Consider the following 23,995-nt stretch of genomic DNA (forward strand, 5'->3'; position numbering starts at 1 on the left):
AGTTCTGATCATTCAGTCAATACACATGCCAGGAATTGTGAAAGTTCTGTTTATTTTGTTGTTAAATGGCTAGAATTATCTGGTGCTCTGTTGTGCTTTAGAACGTAACAGTTTAGATGAGTGTTTTATTTTACTGGATGAAGTTAATATTAACCTCAAAAATAGTAACGTCTGACATTTCTTGAATGCTTACTGCATCAGAAGCTGTGCTAATAAGTCTGTGTTAATTTAATTTAATGTTTACAGCAATACCATGAGGCAGATACTGAGAAAACTGAGGCCTGGGGGGAGGACACAGCCTCATGGGCCAAGGCTCGCCTGGCAGCAGCCTCATGCAGACCCTCACAGAGGCTGTGACCTTCACCACCACGCTGTTTTGTTTCTTGTTAATGAAGTTAGTCTGTGCCGTACATTTCTCATTTAACTAATAAGCTGCTATTTGCGGAGTACCTGCTATTTCAGTGGTTTGAGAATTTTCTTGTCATGTATCTGTATGTGTGTACACACATGTGTGTGTAATTTATATGAGTGTCTGCTATTAATATTTTTGTTGTAAGTAAAAATTAAATATTTGAAGTAAATGAAAATTAACATATTTGACACTTTTTAATTTCAGTTTATCGATGGTCGACTGGCAAAACTAAATGCAGGAAAGGGTTTCTCTGATGTATTTGAAGAAGAGATCACTTCAGGTGGCTTTTGTGGAGGTAAAGACTAGTTCCAGTGAGATTATCCATTTTCTGAATAACAATTATCTTGATATTTGCACTTGTGTCTCATATAATCTACTTCATAAACAACTATTTTCTCCTAAATAATATCTTAGATACATTTTTTCATCTTATAAGAACTATTAAGTTCTTAGTTAAGAACTATTAAGTATTAAGTTACTTTGCCTGGTATGTTATTCAAGGCTGAAGGCGGTCTCATGAGTTGGTAGTGGTTTGCTTGGATAGTCTCTTAATATTACTGGAGATGAATATCATAGAAATGCAATTAGTTTGTATTTTCCAGCCTCCTGACTAGTTTTCTCCACTAGAAAACTACTAGTGATAGCTACTACTAAGATTAAAGAACTGAGATTGTTGTTGGTATAGTAGATTTTAATGTAGTCCAGAAAGAAAGGTTTGAACACCGCAGCTGCTTCTGTAGTAAGAGTGTCATTGTAGAAGTCTACTTTTTTTGCTTTGCAGACCCTGCAGCGTTAGGAACAGACTTTTCAGTTTACTGTCCCATGTTCTTACACTTGTCACTGTAATAAGTGCTCACTTAAAGCAGTGGAAGGAGGCGTCTTATTTTGTATGTGTGACACACAGTTAGGTGATACCCCATTTTTATTTAATATAATTAATGTAATATAATTGAGCAGTTACATTGTTTGAAATGTAAGTAATTCAGACAGTGTTACAGTACTTAGGAAATTAATGACTTAGGGACTGGTACTCTGTACATAATGTTCCAGTATGTAGTCCTGATTCTGGCAGAGAATTTTGCTGGAGACCTTGAAATGTCCTCTTCATTCTTTCAGCCAGTATTTGCTGAGTGTTTCCAGTGTACCAGGTGCTGTTCTAGATTTGGGATGGGCTAAACAAATAATCCCTGGTGTGTTCACTTTCACCTGGTGTGATAGTAGTTTTTCCACTTATATGTAGGTTTAATTTAGGGAAAAAAAAAAACCTTTAGTCTGTGTGTGAATAAATAGTTGCTAGCATTGAGAAATAAAATGTGAAAAGACAAAGAGTAATAAGTCCTCATCTACAAACTTCCCCAAATTTAATTTTAATCTTGAATAAGATTTACTTTTGCACCACAAAAGTATAAAAACCATTGAGGTCATTTGTTCATTATAAGAGGTACAGATGAACTGAGCAGTAACGGACCTTCCTCTGATGTAAGCATAGCATTTCACTGAAAGCTTTCAGCTTTGAGAAAAACTTAGTTTCCTCGACTCAGCAAGTGAGCTGAATGTGGAATCGTTCAGCTCCTCGCTCTCCTCAGCTTATGGATAAAAATGTAGCTTCAATGGAACTTTTGTGTTAAAATAAGGCTTTTTTACTTTTCAACTCAGACAAGCAAAATATTGTCAGCTCGTGGACGGATTGCTTGAGGCGCCTACTCAGCATTTACATACCTGCCGTCTCATTATCGCTATGACCCGTGGGGCTAGTATCTTATATGGGATTGAGAATGACATCGTGTGACAGTAATGGGGTGGAACTATGATCCTTTTGTGTAGTGAAATTCTGTAGTCTTCACCATTGGTCCACAGACCCTCTGTAACAGAGTAGAGGGTAGGTGGCTTTTCTGGTGGGAGGAGGGTCACCAGATTTTTTCACAGAAGGCCCTGCTGTTTAAAAAAGAACAGAAGCATATTTATCACCAGGTAGCATCTGACTGAGAGACTGCTGCATTTTCAGTACAACTTAATGCCAACCACTTCGTTGTTCCTTCTTAAAATGAAAAAGGTTTTGAACTCTTATTTTACTTTAAGGAGCCAATACTGATCCAAAAGGAAAGCATCATTTAACAAGTATTCATTTCAGTAGGTACAGCAAGAAAGTACATTAGAAAATGATGCCTGGCTGCCAGGTGTTATTCTTTTAATTATATTTTAGGTTATTATCTTAGAGATACATAGAGATTCTTCTTAGAAGAAAATAAAGCAAAATCATTAGAATTTGAAATAAAAAGACTAATAATCTTTTAAAAATTAGCATCATTCTTACTAATGAGATATATGTGTATGTATAGTTCCAAAAATAGTTCCTAGAAGTCTGCTGCAAACATTTGTCATCTAGACCACATTTGTGAGAGAGAATACGTCTGAGATACCGAACTGGGGTTCAGAAAGTAAACTGTTATAATTTCTCATTTCTCTCATAGTTACAGTAAAAATTATGATAAATGTTCATACTTATTGAATGTTAGTATGTGGTAGAAGCTCTCGTAAGAGCTCTCCAAGCATTATCTCACTTAACCCTCACAGCACCCTGTGAGGGACTTTGAGTAGGTTTTTTATTTTTGTTTTGTTTTCGGTGTAGCCTTATTTTTATGAGGGTACCCACCTCGATAATTTGCCCAAGGTCACACGTGACGGCCTGGCTTCAGAGCTCCTGCTTTAATAACTGTGATCTATTGCCTTCTTATGATAAGAGATCTTCTCAATTAGAAGACCTTCAGTAAACAAGAGCAGTACTCAAGCCTTCTCTGCTCTGATGGATAAAAGCAAAATTCCTGTCTCTTTTGAATATCCTTTGAAGATTTTTTAATATATAAAACCTTCAGAAAGATCACTGTAGGAGAAATCAACATTCACTGAAGCTAAAGAAAAAATCATATGTTCCTTTAAGCAAAAATAGGAAATTTTAGACAAGCATCTCATTTCTCCTCTTTCTATTCCATTACAGTGGCAGTTTATATACTATTTTTGTTGCTAATATGCATGGTTATGATAAAATGAATATGAGGATAGTGGAGCTGTGTAATTGCTGTGGCTGTTGTGCAGCACATCACATGTAGAACATCTCGATTCACATTGGGTCTAGAACTGTGGTTAACAGCTGTGAATGGGTGTGGATTTTCCAAAACGCCTCTCTGTCCTGTGAATCCCTGTGGTCAGAACTGTTAAGGAAATCCATGTTACCCCTGATCCCTTTCATGGGAGACTTGTAGAACATTCAACCTTATCTTAAGAGGAAAGTAAAAAGAATATCAGAAAATGTGTAGAGGGAAGAATAGCATAGAGGTTAAAAGGTCATCAAAGAGACCACAAATAGGACAAAGGATGCAATTAGATAAACACAAATATCGGTCTGTGAAAAAGCAACTGAGGAATATTGAGTAGTTAAGATCATGGTTTTTTTCCCGCATAATTTTTAAAAATTGAGTTACAATGTTATATCAGTTTCAGGTATATAACATAGTGATTCAGTATTTTTCTAGATTATGCTCCATTTAAAGTTATTATTAGATATTGGCTGTATATTATACTGTGCTGTACATTACATCATAGTATTTTATTTTACAATGTACCTAGTAGTTTGTACCTCTATTTTTTTCATTTAAAATAAGACTAGTTATTAAAAATCCACATCCAGTTTTCTGAACTTTAAAAAGGAGACACATTTTCAGATTGATTTTATATAGAAGTGTGTGGTTACTCTCCATTATTAGCATTGGTTTCTTCATTAGTTTCCCAGCATAATCTGATCAGTCTTATATTTATTTAATCCTATTTCTTTTTTTACTGACTGGTTACCAAAGAAATTTGAAGGGGTGGTAGGTAAGTAATCATTAGTTTTAGTGACATTTTTCTGGCCTCACTGAACAATTTAGAACAATTTACATTTTTTGATAAGTGACTGCAGGTTACTGGAATTTAAGCAAATATATTTGAAGAGAAAGTCTTTGCACAAGTGAGAAAGACATTTTGTCCTTGAATGCGAGAAAATCACTTGTTTGATTAGCAAGTACAATGTTGAGAATTTCCTCCATAATGCTTATTATTTCCATAATCCAGTTACTTTAAAAGAAAGACTGAGGGTGGTTGTTTTTTTTTTTTTTTTTTGGCATTTAGATTTATTTTTTGAGAAGAAAAACAGCCTTTTTTTTAAAAAACACACATTATCAGAGAATAATGTGCTTGTCTCATAAATTTTGTGGAAATAGGAGCCTTCAGACTTAAAAGCACTAGAGTTGAAAGAGACAATTAGCCTTTAAAAATTTTTTTACCGGGAATCTACCTAAATTGTACTACATGTTTTCCTATTAAGCTGTTACTTAGGGACTTCCTGTTTGTCCCTATACCACATGATTCCACATTATTATTACGGGTGGTTCTGACTATCAGCTGTTTCTCCTCTTGGTATCAGCTTTGAGCAGCCCCCTTTCCTTTCTAGTACAATCGCTTTGAAGTCATTCAGAAAAAATCTCTATATAACTTAACTCTTCTCATATTTTATTTATGCTTCCATCTTAAAAGTTGAAGGACTAATGAACCAAGAATTAAAATACCTCGACTCTTATTCTTTCTCAGTTGCAATCTTTGTGAACTTGGGCAGGTAATCACATCAGAACCTCAGTTTCCTCATTTGGCAAGTTATTTGTCAGAATAACTAAGTTGATGGTGTGCTGTCACATGCTACACATTGCAGCAGCCAGGTTACAGACCTAGTCCCAGTGGCATGGTTCACAAGGGCAGAGTGGCCTGACCCACAGACTCACTGGACTGCAAAGCCCACTTCCTTCCCATCCAACTGCTCTGCCTGTGGCACCACCTGCTTGGCCTATTTTACAGTAGAAAGATGCAACTCAAGTAATATAACACAGACAAAAACATTTTGCAACCTGTAAAGAGCTGAATACGTATGAGCTATTTTTATTCCTCACAACTTTCTCCAAGAGCTGACCTTTCTGTAACTGCTCTGAAGTTTTATGATAGTTACTTTCTTTGTGGTTCAGAGGTTTAAAAAATATGTTTTCTGGAATGACAAGTGTTCCAGAATGCTAAATAGTTATATCATATAGTAGTTGGTGTTTCTCTTTCCACTTTCTAACTTCATTTTGGGGAATGAATTGAAACACTTTCCAGAATACTATGAATAATAACCAAGTTTTAAATATGTGATTTCCACCCAACCATTTTTAGTAGAGAAGTAAAAAGTATATGAACTGATGAGACTTTTTAATAGAGAAGTAAAAGTATATGAATAATCTGGATAAAGACATACTGTTTAATTTCTGTTAATAAAATCTCCTTGAGAAATAAATTAATAGAATAACTTGTATTTTTTCATCATTTTACAAGGGAAATAAAAATTTTGGTCAGGCTGTATACTATCTGAAACTCATGCCCTTTAAGCAATGCATAGGCTATCTTAGGTAGATACATTTTGTTGTAGTCATTTCATAAGATTAGAAAAATACTGTTTTCCTCGTATTTCTTCTTCCAGAAAAGGTACAGTGTAGTGCTGAGTAGTAAGAGATGTTCTTCAGAATAGGGGTTGTTTCTTGATATTTCTTTGAAATTAGGGAGAGATTTTTAAGTATAGGAGGGAATCCAGAGCTGGAAATTTTTTGCCTGATGTTGATTAGGGATGCAAAGGTAACAGCTAGAAAGAAGTTCTTGGGCTAAGGATCATTCTGCCTCTGTGTTATAACAGCAAGGTGATGCATTTGTTAAAAAGCCACAGCTACACACAGGAGGAGAACACAATCTGCTTTAGGGATCCTTTGTACTGGGTAGTCAGTCTCTGAGTAACCTTTGTTTTTTTTCTTGTGGGAGTATTTAAGCATTTAAACAACCAGGAAGGTAGATGAAATCTAACTAAAGTCAGCTGATATAAAACAGTACTTTAGTTGTGTAGCTTTCTTTTTTTTTTTTTTTGCCTTCTTATATCATCTTATTGATTAAATTAATTATCGTATTTGGAGCCAAATACATGATTACTGGTTTTACTAGGACTGGTTGTGTCAGCATTTGAACTTTCTGATAACCATGAGGAGATACTACCATATTTCCTGGGGTAGTACCTTTCAGATTTGGGTTTACAACTAGAGAATATTTTCAGAACATTACTGCAGGTTAATTGCATGAAAGTAAAATTTGCTATCAATTAATACTAATGTCTAACAACTATAGAGGAATCTTTTTGGTCCTCAAGGATCTTTGCATTTCTAAATTTCCTTCTAGTTTTTTCCTTTCCTTATACACTTTTTTAAAAAAATTTTTAACATCTTTATTGGAGTATAATTGCTTTACAATGGTGTGTTAGTTTCTGCTTTATAACAAAGTGAATCAGTTATACATATGTTCCCATATCTCTTCCCTCTTGCGTCTCCCTCCCTCCCACTCCTTATACACTTTAAATATTGTTTTAAATGAACCTAATTGTATAAAAGAGCCAAACTTTTACAAAACAGCATAGACATAAATATTAAAAAATCAGTTTAAAAGATGTAGGAATTTAGGATTTCGAAAGAGAGGTTATTTTTTCCCTCTGAAAGTAGTGTTAAAATGAAAGAAGATAGAATACCTTAACATGTTATCTTCATATATGAGTAAAGAAAAAGTAGTCTTAAAAGTGCTAGTTACTATTTTCCTAGGAATTAGAGCATTTATTAGTTCTTATGGTGAATTGCTTCTTTTACAATATTGCAGATAAATACAGTTTGCCTACTAAAATCCTGGAAATGCTAGTTCTTGATGAATTTTGGTTTATGGATTTATTTTTGATCAGATATTCCTGACATTTTTATATATTTCAGGGAACTCGAGGTCATATCAGCAATGGGTGCATACAGTCAAGGTAATAATAAACCGTCACAGTTTCTTTTTTTTTCTTTCACTCTAACATATATGGGAAAATGTTCAGTTCAAGTATACTGTTTATGTTTATGCTGTTTATTGGCAATATTCGAAATGTTTCTATGTTTTCTCACACTTTAAATATTTTTATTTTATGCTTATGGTTTGTTGCTACTTATAAAGAAAATTTTAAAATAGAAAGCTTTTGTCTTTCCGTTTTCAAAATAAATGGCTTGATCTGGAAAGCAAGATTTTACTGTCACCTTATAATATATTCCAGAAGAAGGAGTTAGGCAGAGTGGTAGGATTTGATGGGAGTTTTATTATTTCTGGTAATGTGCTTTTGTTAATATGATTATTTAAAATATAAAACTCTCTGTCACAGATTGAGACTTTACTACAAAACAGAGAAACAGATGATCGTATTTCTTTTTTATTAAACTTTAGATATATACTGGTCATATTGCCCAAGTCTGCCTAAACTGCAAAGACGAAGGGATTTTATTATGCCAATTAAAAGAACAGAGTAGAATGTTTACATTTTGTGTGAAATTACTATAGCGTATATAAAAGCTTGAAAACATCCAACATGAAATAATTTTGTAGGTCTTTCTTTAAGCTGTGAGTAAAGCTCTTTTTCTATACTATTAATAATGCTTTGTTTTCAGGACAATCTGGCCAAAAATTTTTAGAACTGTGTTTCTGTTTTTCCTTTGCAGAAAGGAGGTGCACTACTCAACACAGCAATGACCAAAGCAACCCCCGCTGTGCGAACAGCATATAAATTTGTAAGTTCCCTTTGGTGTTTTAAAAGTTCTACTGGTAAAATTTTATAACATTTTCCTAGATGATAAACATGTAAATCCAAAATCTTTTCTATTCTCCTTTAAATAAGCTTTTTAAAAAATTTAGAGTTAATATCGACTGAAGCAAACTCAGTTATTAAAATTGTATCATTGTCCAGACAGGATATTTCCTCTGTATAATCTAAAAACGGCTCTTCATTTTATTTCAAAGCTATCAGCAAAATTGTGCCCTCAAATCGAAACAGTCCATGATGAAGAGCCATTTTTAAAGATTTGATTCTTTCATTTAACAACATATTTTAAATTCTCATTGTGCACTTGAGGCTTAAGTAGAAAAACATTTTTAAAAATATGGCAAGTTCTCTTCCCTCAAAGATACTTTGACTCTCCAAAATTAGAGTTCTTCAGTGATACCCCATGGCTTGTAGTAAAATAATAATTATGATACCAGTAGCAACCACGATAAGTAAATAATTAACAACCTCAAAATCTCTTTGCTGTGATAACTGAGACCCTCCAGGAGCCGGCCCCTCCTGCGTCCCGTCTCATCTCCCCGAACCCCTAGCTTTGGTGTTTCCAGACCCTGAGCTCTGCTCATTTCGTGAATGCAGGGCACTCTCTTCTGCCTCTTCATTCTTCACAGGCCGTTCCTGCTGCTTTTGGGACATCCTTTTCTTGGCTTCTATCCACCTACTAAATTCATCCTATAGACGTAGTTTAGACATTAGTTCCCCTCAAAAAAAAAAGTCCCAGCGCCACACAAAAAGCATTTATATAGCTCTTCTGTGCTTCCACAGGACCTGTGGACAGACCTCTGCTTCAACACTTGTGTCTGTGCACCTGGTATCTATACAGGAGACCTGTAGGAGCTGGTGGGTTGGCACTCAGCAAGGCTTTCTTTGAAAATTCAATAGGTCATATATATAGTCTGTATTTCTAAAAATATTCTGGGCATTAGTTTTGATTTTATAAGAATTTATCTTCACATGCTTTCTCAGTAATGAATCGATGTGATTGAATTAATGATAGAATAATATGTTTTGATAACTTTAGAACTTACACTCTTTCCCTGACTTACAGTTTTGATATATAGGTAGCCACCATTTCTGTTTAAAAAAATCTGTTTCAAAGGTTATGTTTTATAGTAGCGAGGCTAATCTACAGAGTGGATTCAAAGATACGGAACCAAATCTCTGAACTATCTGAAGCCTTATCAGGAAGTAAAAGTAAGAAGAGGTGACGTTTTGTCTTAGAAGTGTCAGCCTCTGCCTTTGTTCAAAGCCTTGCTAGGAAAGCTCTCTGAGTAGATCGCCTTCTCACTCTAATTAATACTGGTGGTTTGATCTATATACAGTTTTTGAAGAGATGTTAATTTTTCACAATGAAATAGCACATAGCTGCCATGTAAAAAAAATCGAACTAATGTTGAGCCTCGTTTTCCACATTTAAGATTCTAAAAAGGTGTCACAGTCAAGTACCCTTCATTTTGATTCCTGAGAGAATGCTCAACATTTTCCTTCAGGCTTGGAGAGGTTAGATTTTAGTTTTGCTAAATACGTGTTCTTCTCCTTAATTTCACTCATATCTTCCATAAAAGCACAGAGATAGAGCAAACATGTTCAAAACCCCATTTGTCATTTAAATTTGTATCCTTCTAACCAGTATTTTATTTTGAACCCTGCTCAGCAGAACAGTAAAATATTTCAAAAATTTAAAATTCTGCTCTTTGGAAGATTATTCCCTAAATTAATTTCAGGCGAATTAGAGTATTTAGAATATACTTAATCACTTTTAACATTTGTCTTGTGATCAGGTTGAACATGAATCAAGAGGTTTGGGGCAAGTAGATAAGTCAATCTGTGACCTTCATGGTTGTACCGAAAACTCTTCTTTCTAGACTGCTCATATTCTGAAATATGAGCTCTGAAATTCCTCCTTTGACCACAGATTGCTATGAACAAAATTCCCAATTTCTCTTGTATGGTATAACAGGATTTATTTACCTTGAAGTTCTGTAGATAATACATTTTTAAAAACCCTGGGAACCATGTTTTTAACTGTTTTATTCATTCCGCAAATCACTGTCATGATCTAGGCTTTGTACTGGTTATTGGAGCAGGGCAGGCACTGTGAGTAAGAGAGGGGCTGTCCCTGCTTTTATATTTGTATTGCTGTGTGACTCTCGGCGCTTTGGACGCACTACAGAGGTACCGAATATGTATTCATTGAAGGAAATAATGATTTTGTCCTAGACTTAGAACATTTTTCTATCTTTTGTTTTTCCATGCTAATAAGGAGCCATAAAGAAAACTCGAGTGGACATACCTATCTTCTTACACATCTAAAAGTAACAGCAAAGTGAATACATATTTGATTTGGCTAAAAGATTTTCTGAGTCAACTTTCTTGTTAGGTCTTTGCATTCTAAATTACTAGCCAAAGCCGTATTTGCTGGGTGCTTTTCTGCAGAGAATACTTGTTTGTTGATAAGTTTCCACTTGATAAATTGAAAAGGATCGAGAGATCCTGTATCCCACCTTCCGGAGGGTCTGAAAGAGGTCAGTGAGGGGGAGGTGGACAGCAGGCGTGTGAGTGAATCAGCACAAGGATGGCTGACCATGACTGACACCTCACTCAGCTCTGTGCATTAGAAGCATCTGAACGATGCGTGTGAATCAGGTGGGTTTTGAAAGAATAGAGGATATTTAGGCAAACTAGAATATAGTCCAAATGTGAGTAAAGATAGGTGCAAATTTGAGGAGATTAGAACAGGAACATTTTTGAGGGGGGTAATTATGCATTTTTACCTAACGGGAATGTAGGCGTTAATACAGGACCCTTGAAATAGATTCAGTGGCTTTACCACTAAAATAATGCATGCAGAAATGCTCTATTGATTCTAAAGAACCATGGAAATATAATTTAGTGTTATGTGGCTTTTTAGATAATCTTTTGCCTCATTTACAATAACGAAATCTTTGTTTTGGTTTTGCCTCATTTACAATAACGAAATAACAGTTTAGTTCAGTTCAGAACATTTCTTGAGCAGTTACTGTCTGCCAGATGCTTGCTGAGTACTTCGGATATTAACAGGCCCCTCTTCCCCTCCGTGAACTTGGGAAGACCCTTCCTGGAAGTAACTTGGCTTCATCCGCATGACCTGAGTCTGTAGAATAAGACTCACAGTGCCATTTCTTTCGTGAGGCTTAGATTCGGTGGATGTATTTTAAAAACCTTAGTTTCTTCTTCTTCTTGGGAAGAAGTTGGACTTGGACCTGGATTTGAATCTAGGCTGTGGAGGCTTATACCCTCTGAGTCACTTTCCTTATTTGTAAAGTGTAATAATAATAGTACTAACTCCATAGCGTTGTGATGATTAAATGAGGTAAAGCATGCTCGGTACCCAGCGCACAAACGCCGAGGAAGCGCAAAATAAATGTGAATTTCTTTTCACTTCTTCTGTGGGTGGGAATTTCCAGTGGGAATTGAGCTTTTCTGAAAACCCCCCGTGGTCTTCAGTTCACTCACACTGCACGGGAACCACAGCGGGACCTCACGGCCTCCGATGCTGGAGCCAGGTTCCCCTGGAACATGAACAGAGCCTTTAAATTGTTAAATGACTTGTAATTTTTTCCAGGAAAACTGTATATGACATAGACACAACAAGACTCGTGTCTGCCTATAAAAGCACTTTGTAAAGTTGCCTGAGTTTCTTCTTTTTTTTACATCTTTATTGGAGTATAATTGCTTTACAGTGGTGTGTCAGTTTCTGCTTTATAACAGAGTGAATCAGCTATATATATACATATGTTCCCATATCTCTTCCCTCTTGCGTCTCCCTCCCTCCCACCCTCCCTATCCCACCCCTCTAGGTGGTCACAAAGCACCGAGCTGATCTCCCTGTGCTATGCGGCTGCTTCCCACCAGCTATCTATTTTACACTTGGTAGTGTATATATGTCCATGCCTCTCTCTCGCTTTGTCCCAGCTTACCCTTCCCCCTCCCCGTATCCTCAAGTCCATTCTCTAGTAGGTCTGTCTTTATTCCTGTCTTACCCCTAGGTTCTTCATGACATTTTTTTTTCTTAGATTCCATATATATGTGTTAGCATACGGTATTTGTCTTTCTCTTTCTGACTTACTTCACTCTGTATGACAGACTCTAGGTCCATCCACCTCACTACAAATAACTCAATTTCATTTCTTTTTATGGCTGAGTAATATTCCATTGTATATATGTGCCACATCTTCTTTATCCATTCATCCGATGATGGACACTTAGATTGCCAACAAACACCTGAAAGAATGCTCAACATCACTAATCATTAGAGAAATGTAAATCAAAACTACAATGAGGTATCATCTCACACCGGTCAGAATGGCCATCATCCAAAAATCTAGAAACAATAAATGCTGGAGAGGGTGTGGAGAAAAGGGAACACTCTTGCACTGCTGGTGGGAATGTGAATTGGTACAGCCACTATGGAAACAGTAAGGAGGTTCCTTAAAAAACTACAAATAGAACTACCATATGACCCAGCAATCCCACTACTGGGCATATACCCTGAGAAAAACACAATTCAAAAAGAGTCGTGTACCAAAATGTTCACTGCAGCTCTATTTACAATAGCCTGGAGATGGAAACAGCCTGAGTTTCTTAAAGTCCAGACATTTGCCCAAATAACCTGCTGCTCTGATGTGCTTTCTCTTTTCCTTGCCCATTTGTCAAAGTTTCAGATTATGGCTGGGCGGTAGTCATCTTGTGGCCTCTTGTGTTTTTTAATAGTTTAGGAGGCGGAATAGGCTAACTGCTAGCCTTTGTATGATTCCTATGCAAACAGAGACTAATCGTGCTTTCACCACCTCATTTAGGTGTAATAGTGTGTGGTATGTGTCCCTGAAAATAGAGCTTTAGATTATAATTTCTTCTTTCTCTGTATAATACGAAGACTTAGTAATTTTCATTAAATGGGATCTCATGTACTTACTCCTTAAGTGTAATAGAAGCACGCTGAGCCAGACACTGGTGTTATCATTTCCTAGGCAAAGAATCATGCAAAGCAGGGAATAAAGGAAGTGAAGAGTAAGCTGAGACACAAGGTACGTCCTGTGCTGCTTTTCATTCTACCTTGATTCTTGCGTTAGTTTGAAGCTTATGCCTTACAAATCACACGAGATTTATGTTTCTAATGACTTTTGAAATATGCTTAGCCCTTTGTTCAAGAATGTATTTTTCATAACAAGCCCTCTGGCAACTATCTGCCATTCTCTATGCACCCCCTGAATAATCTCTTTATTGTCTGCGTATTTTATCACAGAGCGACCAAGATCTTCAAAGGTGCTTTAACAGGATGTATGTTTTCATAAAGTTGATTGCCTTGATATCACAATTGAAATTCTTGCTTCAAGCTGAGAATTTTTTTTTTTTTAAAAGATGATCTTTGGTGCAGAATTAAGGCAGGAATGCCATCGTTTGGCTTTATAGGATCTTGCCAATAGCAGCTACTTTAAATTGAAGAACGTTCTTAATTTACAAAGGTGTATTTGAATCTGTGAATATTGCATATATGTGAATAGTTATGTTTATGTATATGTGTGTTTGATTTGATTACGTATAATATCTTTGCAGATTTTATCAGTTGTTGTGTTTTGAATTTCTGCCTCTGGAGGGAAGAGACTACTTAAAACTTTCATTGTAGTAATGGAGAGTTAGCGATCTTCATATAAATTTTATTGAAATTGTTCAAAAGAGTCAGACTATTTTGGAATTTATTAATTCATAATATAGAAAAATGCATTTTCTTCCTAAATAGGTTTTTTTTAAACTTATACCCCAAGTGTTATTTTGTTACTTGCATCTGTATTGGATACTTTATCTATTAAGCAAAAAAGTTTAGTAATAAAATGAGTATTTTAGAATAACCACTTGTATGCTTCTTCACATGTAGGAAAATGAGGACGATTATGGGACTTGTTCTGGTTCTGTACAATATACGCCCGTCTACACGCTACGCAGTGAAAAGGGAAGAAACCTAGCAAGGCGTAAGCTTGCCCAGGTGAGGTTGTTTACCCTCCCATCTCGCAGATTCTGAAGTCAAGCAATTCCAATCAATTCTTCAGGAAAATTTGGAACCCATTGATTTTTTTTATCATATGGTGAGAAACCCTGCGTTGACGGTCAAGGAGGTGAGTAGGTGGCGTCTGGGCCACGTAAGAGGGTCCTGGGAGCCCAGGGTCCAGGTCCCAGTCTGTACATACATCACTGGGTCGTGTCCTCCTGGTGAGTGGAGAGAGACAGGGCAGTGTGTGGTGGCCCGGGCCTCGGGGTAGCTTATTGATGGCTTCCTTTACTGCAAAGGTAAGATGAAACTCATACGTGGGGATTTGACTGCTAAAGTAATCTGTAGAAATGAGAATACGAAGTAATGTATGTCTGTCTTTTTCTAAAGTTAGATATTTTATTTGCTATCAATAGTTAAAGCTTCTGCTTCTATCTAATGCTACTTAAAATATTGTCCTAAAGTAGGAAAGGGCTCAGGATCATAGCTGTATGTGTCTCTGATTTTGCATCATAAGTGTGTTGCTGCTTGTTTCAAGGAAGCAAAGTTTGCATACGCCAAATCATACTTTACGTGGTCTTAGAAAACTAGCTTTTAAAATGAATTCTCAAGTGGATTATAGTTACGAAACCATGGAACTGGAAGCAGCTGCAAAGCTTCGTTTATCACAGTCACCAAAGTTTACAGTTGAGGAAGTTGGTAGCCGAATGGTCCCATCACTTACCTGAAGTTCTGTAACTAGTTAGTGGCAGGGCTGGACAAGAGCCCACCTCCGGTGCTCAGGTAGCTCCCTGGATGTGCAGACACTCAGTGCAGGGCTTTCCTGTGTCTTTAGGAATGGGGAGAGGGCCCTGGAAGCGGTGCTAAAACCTCAGCCTTTGTAAAGAAGACCCATTCGTTTGGTTGTTCAACAGCTATTACGCGTCAGGCACCTTTCTAGGTATTTTGGAAAAACATAAAAAAATCTCTGCTTCAGGGGACTGTTTTTATAACATACAAAGTGCCTTCTCTATGATTTATCCATTTGTTAAGCTTACGTTTTCATACATTAGTATTGCTTAACTGCAGCATATTGGTCATGAATGCTGGTTGCATGACCTGAATTATTTCAATGAATAATTATTCCACAAGGGTAGGAAACTTTTCTGGCTACCACCATTAACTGGAAAACATTCATTAACTTGTAGATTCGTGATGGATTTGCAATCAATTTCTTAATTTTTCTCCTTAGATTATATTAGATTAGATTTTAGGTTATCATGATAAATAGATTTTTATGTGAAAGAAATGTGGGAGTCTTTGTTACCTGCAGGATGCTTTAAGATAAAAAGCAAACACTTAAATTGGAGAAATCCCTGTTCTAAATGTCAGTTTTAAATTAAGGAAATTACTTTTCTCTCCTCATATTTAAAATTTTAAATCTGCCTTTTCTTTAACGTGGCACAATATTTTTATGATAATTTAATTATAAAATACATTACTGATTTCTGTTTTTGTTTGTTTTCTTTGAATTCCTAGAGACACAGCTTCTGATAGAGAAAATTATATTAGGTAATAGAAAACCTTACAGGATAATAGGTTACATTCATCACATACTTACCCTGAATCTTCATGGCTATCATTTGCTGTAATACCATTCGTGTAGTTGTCTGCATTCATTAGTTAGCATTTTATGGTTTTCAGGTGGACATGACATGACTTTAACAAGAATTAAAAGAAGTAGGGCTTATTCTTTTGAGAATTACTATTTTCCTACTCGGTATATAGGAATTTGTTAAACCAACATATTTAGATTTATTGTGCAGGTGCTGGCAATGTCTGCGTAACAGTCTTTGCAAGTGATAAATGCCTGAGTTTCAGGCAATGTGTATACCCAGAATATGTTTCTTTGTATACATCTGTCCCATTATGTAAATAGGTACATACATCTGCGTGTATGTATTTTAACAGCTAAATTTTTTGAGTTTATATTTCCAACCGTTTGCAACCCAGTATTTATTGTAATTTAACTTTTTGCTTTTGCTTGTATTTCTTCTATAATTGAAATTTGATAGCTTTAGATTCACATAGACACTAACCAAAGAGGTAAATTTTGGGCCCTTTGGCAATTCTTTTCCTTGCTGCTTTCCACCCTTACTTTTTTCCCCATAGCTGCCAGAATGCATGTTTTCTTGCAATACTAATTTTACTTCTTTGAGCTGAAAGTTATAGGGCTCTGAAATGATAGCCAACTTGTGGTCAGCAGCTTATTTATAAAAGCAGACCATGGTACATTCAAATTGAAATTGTCATCTAATTCCAGATCTGAATTATTTCTTTAATTTCATAGTGTTAGCAAACACATACACGTGAAATACGACAACAGCAGGACATGCGTTACGAGGATCTAGGTGTTCCTGCCTCCACGTGCTGGGGGGATTGGGACTGGAAAATGGGAAAAGCAGTCGGGGGAGAGTATCGACCCCACCATCTTCTCTGTCTGTCTCACCTGGTCTGTTCTCTCTGCGTGTTTGTTCACTGTGCATTCTGTAGATCAGCTTTCTCAGCTCCTCTGTCCCTTCGGTGACCTTGCAGGCCCTCAGTTCAAACAACTGCTAGAAATGGACCACATAGACCTATGGCCACTCTTTTCTTTGGATTCCTTTCCCATATAGGCCATTACAGAGTATTGAGTAGAGTTCCCTGTGCTACACAGTAAGTCCTTATTAGTTATCTATTTTACGTAGAGTAGTGTGTATATGTCAATCCCACCTGAAACTAACACAACATTGTAAATCAACTATACTCCAAAAAAAATTTTTTTTAATTTAAATTTAAAGAAAAGAGAGAAATTGACCACAATTCCCAAATCCAGTTTCTTGAGGAAGGACGTAATCATCCCAAGTGGATCGGGCTTCAATCCTTGGCTCCGTCGACTCTAGCCGGAGAGGCCGGGAGAGGACCACGTTACCACAGACACTGGGACGGTGGTGGGTGCGAACAGGGAAAGCAGTTCTCAGAGTAGGGGTTTTAAGGGGTGTGGCAGTATCTCAGAGGATTTCTCGGTTTCTCATTGCCTTATAATGCTATTTGCCAAGAAGTCATCTTTGCAAAAGAAAAGAAAAATCTGTGTTTTTGAGTGGTTAGAGGCTGGATCTTTGTCCCACAAATCTGAAGCTTGGTAAGTTTAAGGTCAGCCTACCCTGATGGGCTGCTATGGCCTCCGTTCTCGCGGGAGAGATGAGCCACTCACGCCAACAAAAGGACCTCAGCAGAAATAAGCTTCAGATGCAATATTTGCACTTTGGGCAAAGAGATCAAGAGGGATCGGGCATAGTCTACTGCCTTTTCTTTGTGGTCTGGTATTGAGAAGCTTCCTTGGTTCACTTTTTGGAGATAATCCAATCTCATTGATTTAATCAAAATAAGATCCAGTATCCTGTGGAGCAGACAAAGTTGATGCTAGAACCATGTGCGTGTTGTTCTATGGTGATTCCTAAATCAGTATGTTCTCTCACTCCTATCTCCACAAGTTGTAATAATATTAGGATCTGAGCACATTAAGATTTTCAATTAAATACGGAAGCAATTCTGGGAGTAGTTGGGTGCGGTTAAAGAAAGAACCTAGATAACAATAAATACGTCAGAGACACTGATGTTTATTTGTTTATATTCTACCTATTTCCAAAAATAAATTGATATCTTACAAAGAATCATAGAATAAAGAATTAAAATTCATTTAATTTAGGGAAGATTCACGGCAGAGAGAAAGTAAGTGTAGTAAGAAGCTAAGGCCCCGTCCCGTGCTTAGCAGCCAAAATGAAAAAGCACAGCTACCATGATTCCTAATGCAGAGATTTAGAAAGCTGTTCAGGAGATTCATCACCATCTCAGGACATGGGGCTGGCTGCACACGGTCCCGAGGAGGTACCTGGCAAGGATCCCTGTGTCAGGAGACGGAAGGTCGGTTTTCTTTATTTGGTCTCTCCCATGCAGTCTCATGATGTGAAGCGCTCAGGCTCATCAGAACCTTCCTCAGAGCCCCCTCAGCTTCCTCACTGTGGCCTCAGCTTTCACATGAGTGTTGAACTGCTTAAAAAGATGCAAAGGTTACAAGCAGAAATAAGCCTAGAATACACTCTTTCCTTCGTTCCATAGCATCTCTCTCGTGTCAGTACTGGCTTCTCCGGAAGCAACCATGTCCTGGGCCGCATCTTATATTTGATTGTTCACGTGACCAGATTCTTTTTTTTTGGCTGTACGCGGGCCTCTCACTGTTGTGGCCTCTCCCATTGCGGAGCACAGGCTCCAGACGCGCAGGCTCAGTGGCCATGGCTCACGGGCCCAGCCGCTCCGCAGCATGTGGATCTTCCCGGACCGGGGCACGAACCTGTGTCCCCTGCATCGGCAGGTGGACTCTCAACCACTGCCGCCAGGGAAGCCCCAGATTCTCTTAAAAGACTTCCTTGGTGGTAAATTCAGTTACTTGAAGACAAGATTCTGTAGATACCTATGGGATTTGGTGATCCAGATAATTTTGATGTTCTTACTACTATTTTCTAAATCTCAATTGTGATAGAGTTGAGATAACATTAAAGTGCACTGGAGCAGCCTTGGGAAACACAAGGAAAAGAGACAGTTCCTTGATTAACAGTCTGTGTGTGTTTGTGCATACTACAGGATTAATTTAAAACTCCCAACAATCCAAGCAGAGTGGGAACTGTTACCCCCATTTTTTCAGATTTAGAAATGGGGGAGCAGAGGGGTTAAGAAATGTGCCCAAAGTTCTACAGTAAAAATAGCAGAGTAGGGATTGAAAAGCAGACAGACGGACTGATTCTGGAACGTTAAGTCCCTGGCCACTGCTCTCATGCTTTGCTTTGAGAGGGGTGCTCGTGGAGGAGGGACTGTTAGAGGCAGGGGTATGGACTTTACAGCCAGAGAGTGTTGACTTGGAGGAGGCTGCTGGCATCGAGCATGAAGCCAAACACACCATCTCTAAGCCTTAATTTCTACATTTGTGAAACGGTAGGAACAGTCCATGTCATCTTCCGAGGACGCTGTAGGCTTTATAGATCATGTATGTAAAGCACCTGCCACACAGTAGGCACTAAGTAGTTGGCCGCTGTCCATTTATACATAAACGCATATCTTGAGCTTCAGGTCTTTTATAGCAGTGGCACCATCTGACCTTCTTCCCTGTTCTCTCTTTCCAGAGTCACTAACAATCCTGTAGTCACTGAAGCATTGGGGACCCTAAAATTATCTGTCTTCATTCTAAGTAGGGATACCTTTAGATCTCAGCTTATGATTTGGAAAGAAATATACAACTTTCTGTTTTCAACCAAGAAATCTCTTGGTTTATAAGCTTATAAGACCCGAAGTATGCCATTTTATTGTCAGATTGTCTACATAGGGGATGTGGGCTTGCCTCATCCCATTCCTAACCTGTTTGCTTATCCATTTGAAAAGTCAATTTTGGCTATATAAGAAGAACTGTACATTTCCAGTTTCCCAACTAGATTTGTGTACATGAAACACTTTATCTTCATCCATTTTTCGAAAGAGAAAAATGAGACTTTGGTAACTTAAATTCCAAGAGTGTATTTTAAAGTAAAAAAAAAATAAAATTTTATAATCTGAGTACTGTAGAAAAGAACAAAAATTGAAATGTGTGGTGTTTTAAGCTTCCATGACTTAGCTTACTTTTGAAATGGATTGTGAATCTATATCTGCTCGCAACAAATGGTAATTTGTGTATTGGTCTGCTAATTAGTATGGTTATCTCCCGTTTTGTTGATGAGGCTTAAATAAATGTCAGGGGTATAGCCATGAAGATCTTCCAATTAGGCTTCACATTTGTGAAACCCAACCCTTTTCCCTTTTGTGTGAAGATGACAGTTCCAGCAGCAGCCCCAGCCTAACAGGACTCCAGGGAAAGGTTCCTCCTCTGGTTTTATTGAAAATAGGGCCAGTTGGGTCCAGGGAGAATACCGCCACTGGCCATGGTGCAGAACCGTTTTCATCTTGACTACATACTTACCTTCTTTCATCCATTTTATTTTAGAACAAAACACTGTAGACTCAGTGAGCAATGTCTAGACTAAGTCTGTCATTTAAAATTATGTTTTAAAATATTTGCTTGTAAAAATTTATTGAAACTTTCTAAGAATGAGAAATAACTTTACTATGCAAAACTTATATGAACCTAAGATACTGCTCCATATTTAATAATAATAGCCTTTCTTAACTTACTCTGGTAATCGTAATGTGTGCTGTCTGTGTGTCTGTGTGTCTCACAGGCTCACACACACACAACTAGACCAGTGAATGGCGAGCAAGTGTGTCGCTGTATTACAAGTCAACCTTAACAGATGGATGGCCCTAAGCGAGCAAAACCACTGCAGCAAAATCGAGTGAAAGTGGAGGATCGAAGCTTTTTGTTGTTAAGCCCCATTAAAACCCTGGCACACGTATCACTCTTAACTATTGCATGTCTGGGGCGAGTAGCAATCCACTCAGGTTTATTTTCAACCTGTCTAATTAATTATGTAAAAGCTGCATGAGAAAATATGAATGGAAGGTTATTTTTGCATTTGTACTATAATATAAAGGGTGTGACTGCTGACAAATGCCCTTACTTGGAATGTAGTCAAGACTTTAACCCAAGTGTTTACAAATAGAAATATGCTCAACAGCCATAATGCCTCCTAATAAGATGAGGTACTATTAAACTAGTGGCCGTTTATTGTTCTTCAAATTACATTCACATGTAGACTAGGAGTCCGAGATATGAATAGTTCTTTAGAGTGAAGAAATAAGGACAAAGTTTATGCCATAAAATATGATATATGTGATTTTTCCATTCTTTACCCATAGTACAAGGTGATAATGTAGACTTCAAATGAAACTGTATTTTTGAGTCCTTATGTATTTATTGGTTTATAAATCATCCTAATGGATTTGGAATATAGCACAGCGTCAATGAGCTCATTTTATAATTGATGAGTAATGGAATTTCATCTTTAAAAAATGTGCTTAGAAGTTGTATATGCCTTTTTTGGCATGTGGAGACTTGCAGGTAAGGCATTTGAAAGCCACATTGCAGTTGAATGGAAACTTAGATCCCAGTATGTAAGCATGTTTTAAATATGAGATGTCAGATGGTTTACATTTTACACAGAATAAATCTCATATTTTAAAATACTGCCAATGAATTTGTTTCTGTGAAATTTACCAGAAAAGTTAAACATTTAGATTCTCTAAATTGCTTAGTTCCTAAGCATCTAAGTGATGGGATATTCACACCTAGTAGGGTGTGGTTTATGCTATTGTGATTGTGACACACTTTTCTTCATTGGAATTCAGTGGAATCTGGGAGTAAAATGAATGTAATTAAGGACAGTGTTTCTTTCTCAGGTGACAGAATAGATTTCAGAAAATGACATGCTTGTTGAGGTCTTTGAAAAATATAGTCCATTGAATAGCTTTGCTTTATTGGTCAAGAAAGAAATGGCATAGTCATTGGTTTACAGAGGGAAGTAGCCACTTGCTTCTTCTGACCAGGAAAAAAATGACTGTAAACCACAATGAGAAAAATAGTTGTGACCTCAGGGGAAGGGGGAGAAATGAGTTTATGAAGGAGGAGAGCCAGATACTTGGAAAAAATACTTAATATAATATAAATCTTACAATAATAAAAATAAGTTTAACCAAATCATGGTAAGCCAAAAAAAAAAAAAAGGAGAAACCCTAGTTTTTTATTTTTAGCACTCTGTTTACTTTGGCTCAGTATTGAGAATTCTGTTATTATGATTAAGTTAAAGTGCTGAATTAAAGTGATCAGAAAGTATAAGTATTAAAGTATGAGAGTTCCAAATGATAACATGTTTTAAAAAATAATTTAAGTAAGTGTGTTTCTGTTAAAAGCTGCCCACAAAAAGTACTGCCTAAATGAAAACATGGTTTAGCAGTCTGTCCAAAAGCCACTCTTTGATATAGCGTCTATTTAGTCTAATTTACACTAATGCTACTAATTTATAGAATTGATCCTTTCAGTCCACTTTGAAAATATGGGTACCATGTTGTTGTTTTAAAGAAAGTTATTTTTCTCTGTTGAAATAATATTAATTTACAACATGTCAAATTTGATTATTGTTACATCTGTGCCCTGCCAGCCCTTCTCCCCAACACCCCAGTTATGGATGACAGGGGTGCCCTCTAGTGACCATTAGGTAATATTTTCTTTCCTTGAAAGAATGGTTATGCAAGACAAAATTCATAATTATAAAATTTGCCTTTCTCTTTTAGAAACACAATAGAATACATATTTGAGAAATTTATATTGTCATAAAATTGTTCAAGAACATTGTTCTTTCAAAGAGATAATTCAAGACCAACTCCTTGTTTCAGCAACTGGCCGGGACTTCATTTTTAAAATGAAGAATACCTAGGGTATGATAAAGACTTATGTGAACATGTTCCCTATATTTTATGAGATGTTTTTGGGTTGAAATGTACCTTTTTAATGTTATACTTTTACTCTTCAGATTTATTGCCACAGATGGCTATGTCATTCATCACAAAGTCCTGAAACAAAAACAAAGGTACTTAAATTTTCCATTTGGTAAATATATTGAGTATTACCATTCTAGACTTTACATCGGTAATTACATCACCAAGATCTTTCTGTTCTGTTTAATTTTGTGAGAGCTTTTTCTCGTTATATCTTTATTTTAAGGGCTTTTGGTGAAAGTAACAACAGCTCTCTATTCCAAAAGTCCCCAAGTTTTCTAGACAAATTCTTATTTTCTCCCAGGCATCCTGGCATACAGAAATGATTACTTTCTTCCTGTTTTGTGTATAAGAGCTGCTTTTAAGGTTGGTCAGAGGTTAGTGTTAGTGTTGATGAAAGGAAAGGCCAGTCTTGTCTTTGTACATGTTCCTGCTGCTGTGCGTTAGTGTCCCTGAGAGGGAGAAATTTCCAGGAGTGTAACTAGAGAGTATTATAGAACCTTATTATTATCTGAAGCGGATTTATGTCTGTTACACATGATTGTATTTCCTGGTATAGAGCATAAAGTAGTAGCATGATGCATAAATATCTTAACAGGTTACAAAATAGGACTACTTTGTGTGCAGCCTTCTCTGGAAGTTCTTCGTGGCTTTTCTAACACTTGAGTCTAATCCTGGTCAGGTTAGTTAACACACATCCCTCACCCCCCATAACTACCACTTACTTATTGTAGCGAGAACGTTGAAGACTTACTCTCTCTCTTAGCAGATTAGCAACTCTCAAGTATACGATGCAGTGTTGTTAACTGTAGTCACCGTTCTGCACAGTCCCTGAACCTATTCGTCTGGTAAGGGCAAGTTTGTACCCTTTGACCGGTGTCTCCTCATTTCCCTCACCCCCTAGCCCCTGGCAACCACCAATCTACTTTATGTTTCTCTGAGTTCAGCTTTTTTAGGCTCCACATGTAAATGAGATCATACACTATTTGTGTTTTCCTCTCTGGCTTATTTCACTGAGCATAATACCCTCCAGCTTCATTCATGTTGTCACAAACGGCAGGATTTCTTTCTCTCTATGGCTGAATGGTATTCCTCTGTATAAACATACACCACATTTTCTTTATCCATTCCTGTACACAGGCTGTTTATGTATCTTGGCTGTTGTGAAAAGTGCTGCAGGGATTGTGGGATGCAGATAGCTCTACGAGACAGTGATTTCATTTCCTTCCGATAATTACCCAGAAGTGGAATTACTGATCATATGGTAGTTCTATTTTTAGTGTTTTGAGGAACCTCCATACTGTTTTCCAGAGTAGCTGCACCAATTTACATT

General features: G+C 37.0%; 1 protein-coding gene across 1 annotated transcript in view; it reads left to right on the forward strand.

Moving 5' to 3' along the window:
- Positions 1-23,995, forward strand: part of DENND1B (DENN domain containing 1B) — a 253,347-nt gene that overhangs the window by 198,244 nt on the left and 31,108 nt on the right. The window contains exons 16-20 of the mRNA XM_082670771.1: positions 617-707; positions 7,267-7,307; positions 8,026-8,094; positions 13,154-13,210; positions 14,059-14,166. Coding sequence (XP_082526897.1) covers positions 617-707; positions 7,267-7,307; positions 8,026-8,094; positions 13,154-13,210; positions 14,059-14,166 — 366 coding nt within the window. The remainder of the gene's footprint in view (positions 1-616; positions 708-7,266; positions 7,308-8,025; positions 8,095-13,153; positions 13,211-14,058; positions 14,167-23,995) is intronic.

Source organism: Grampus griseus, assembly GCF_964374135.1.
Source record: "Grampus griseus genome assembly, chromosome: 1".
NCBI lineage: Eukaryota > Metazoa > Chordata > Mammalia > Artiodactyla > Delphinidae > Grampus > Grampus griseus.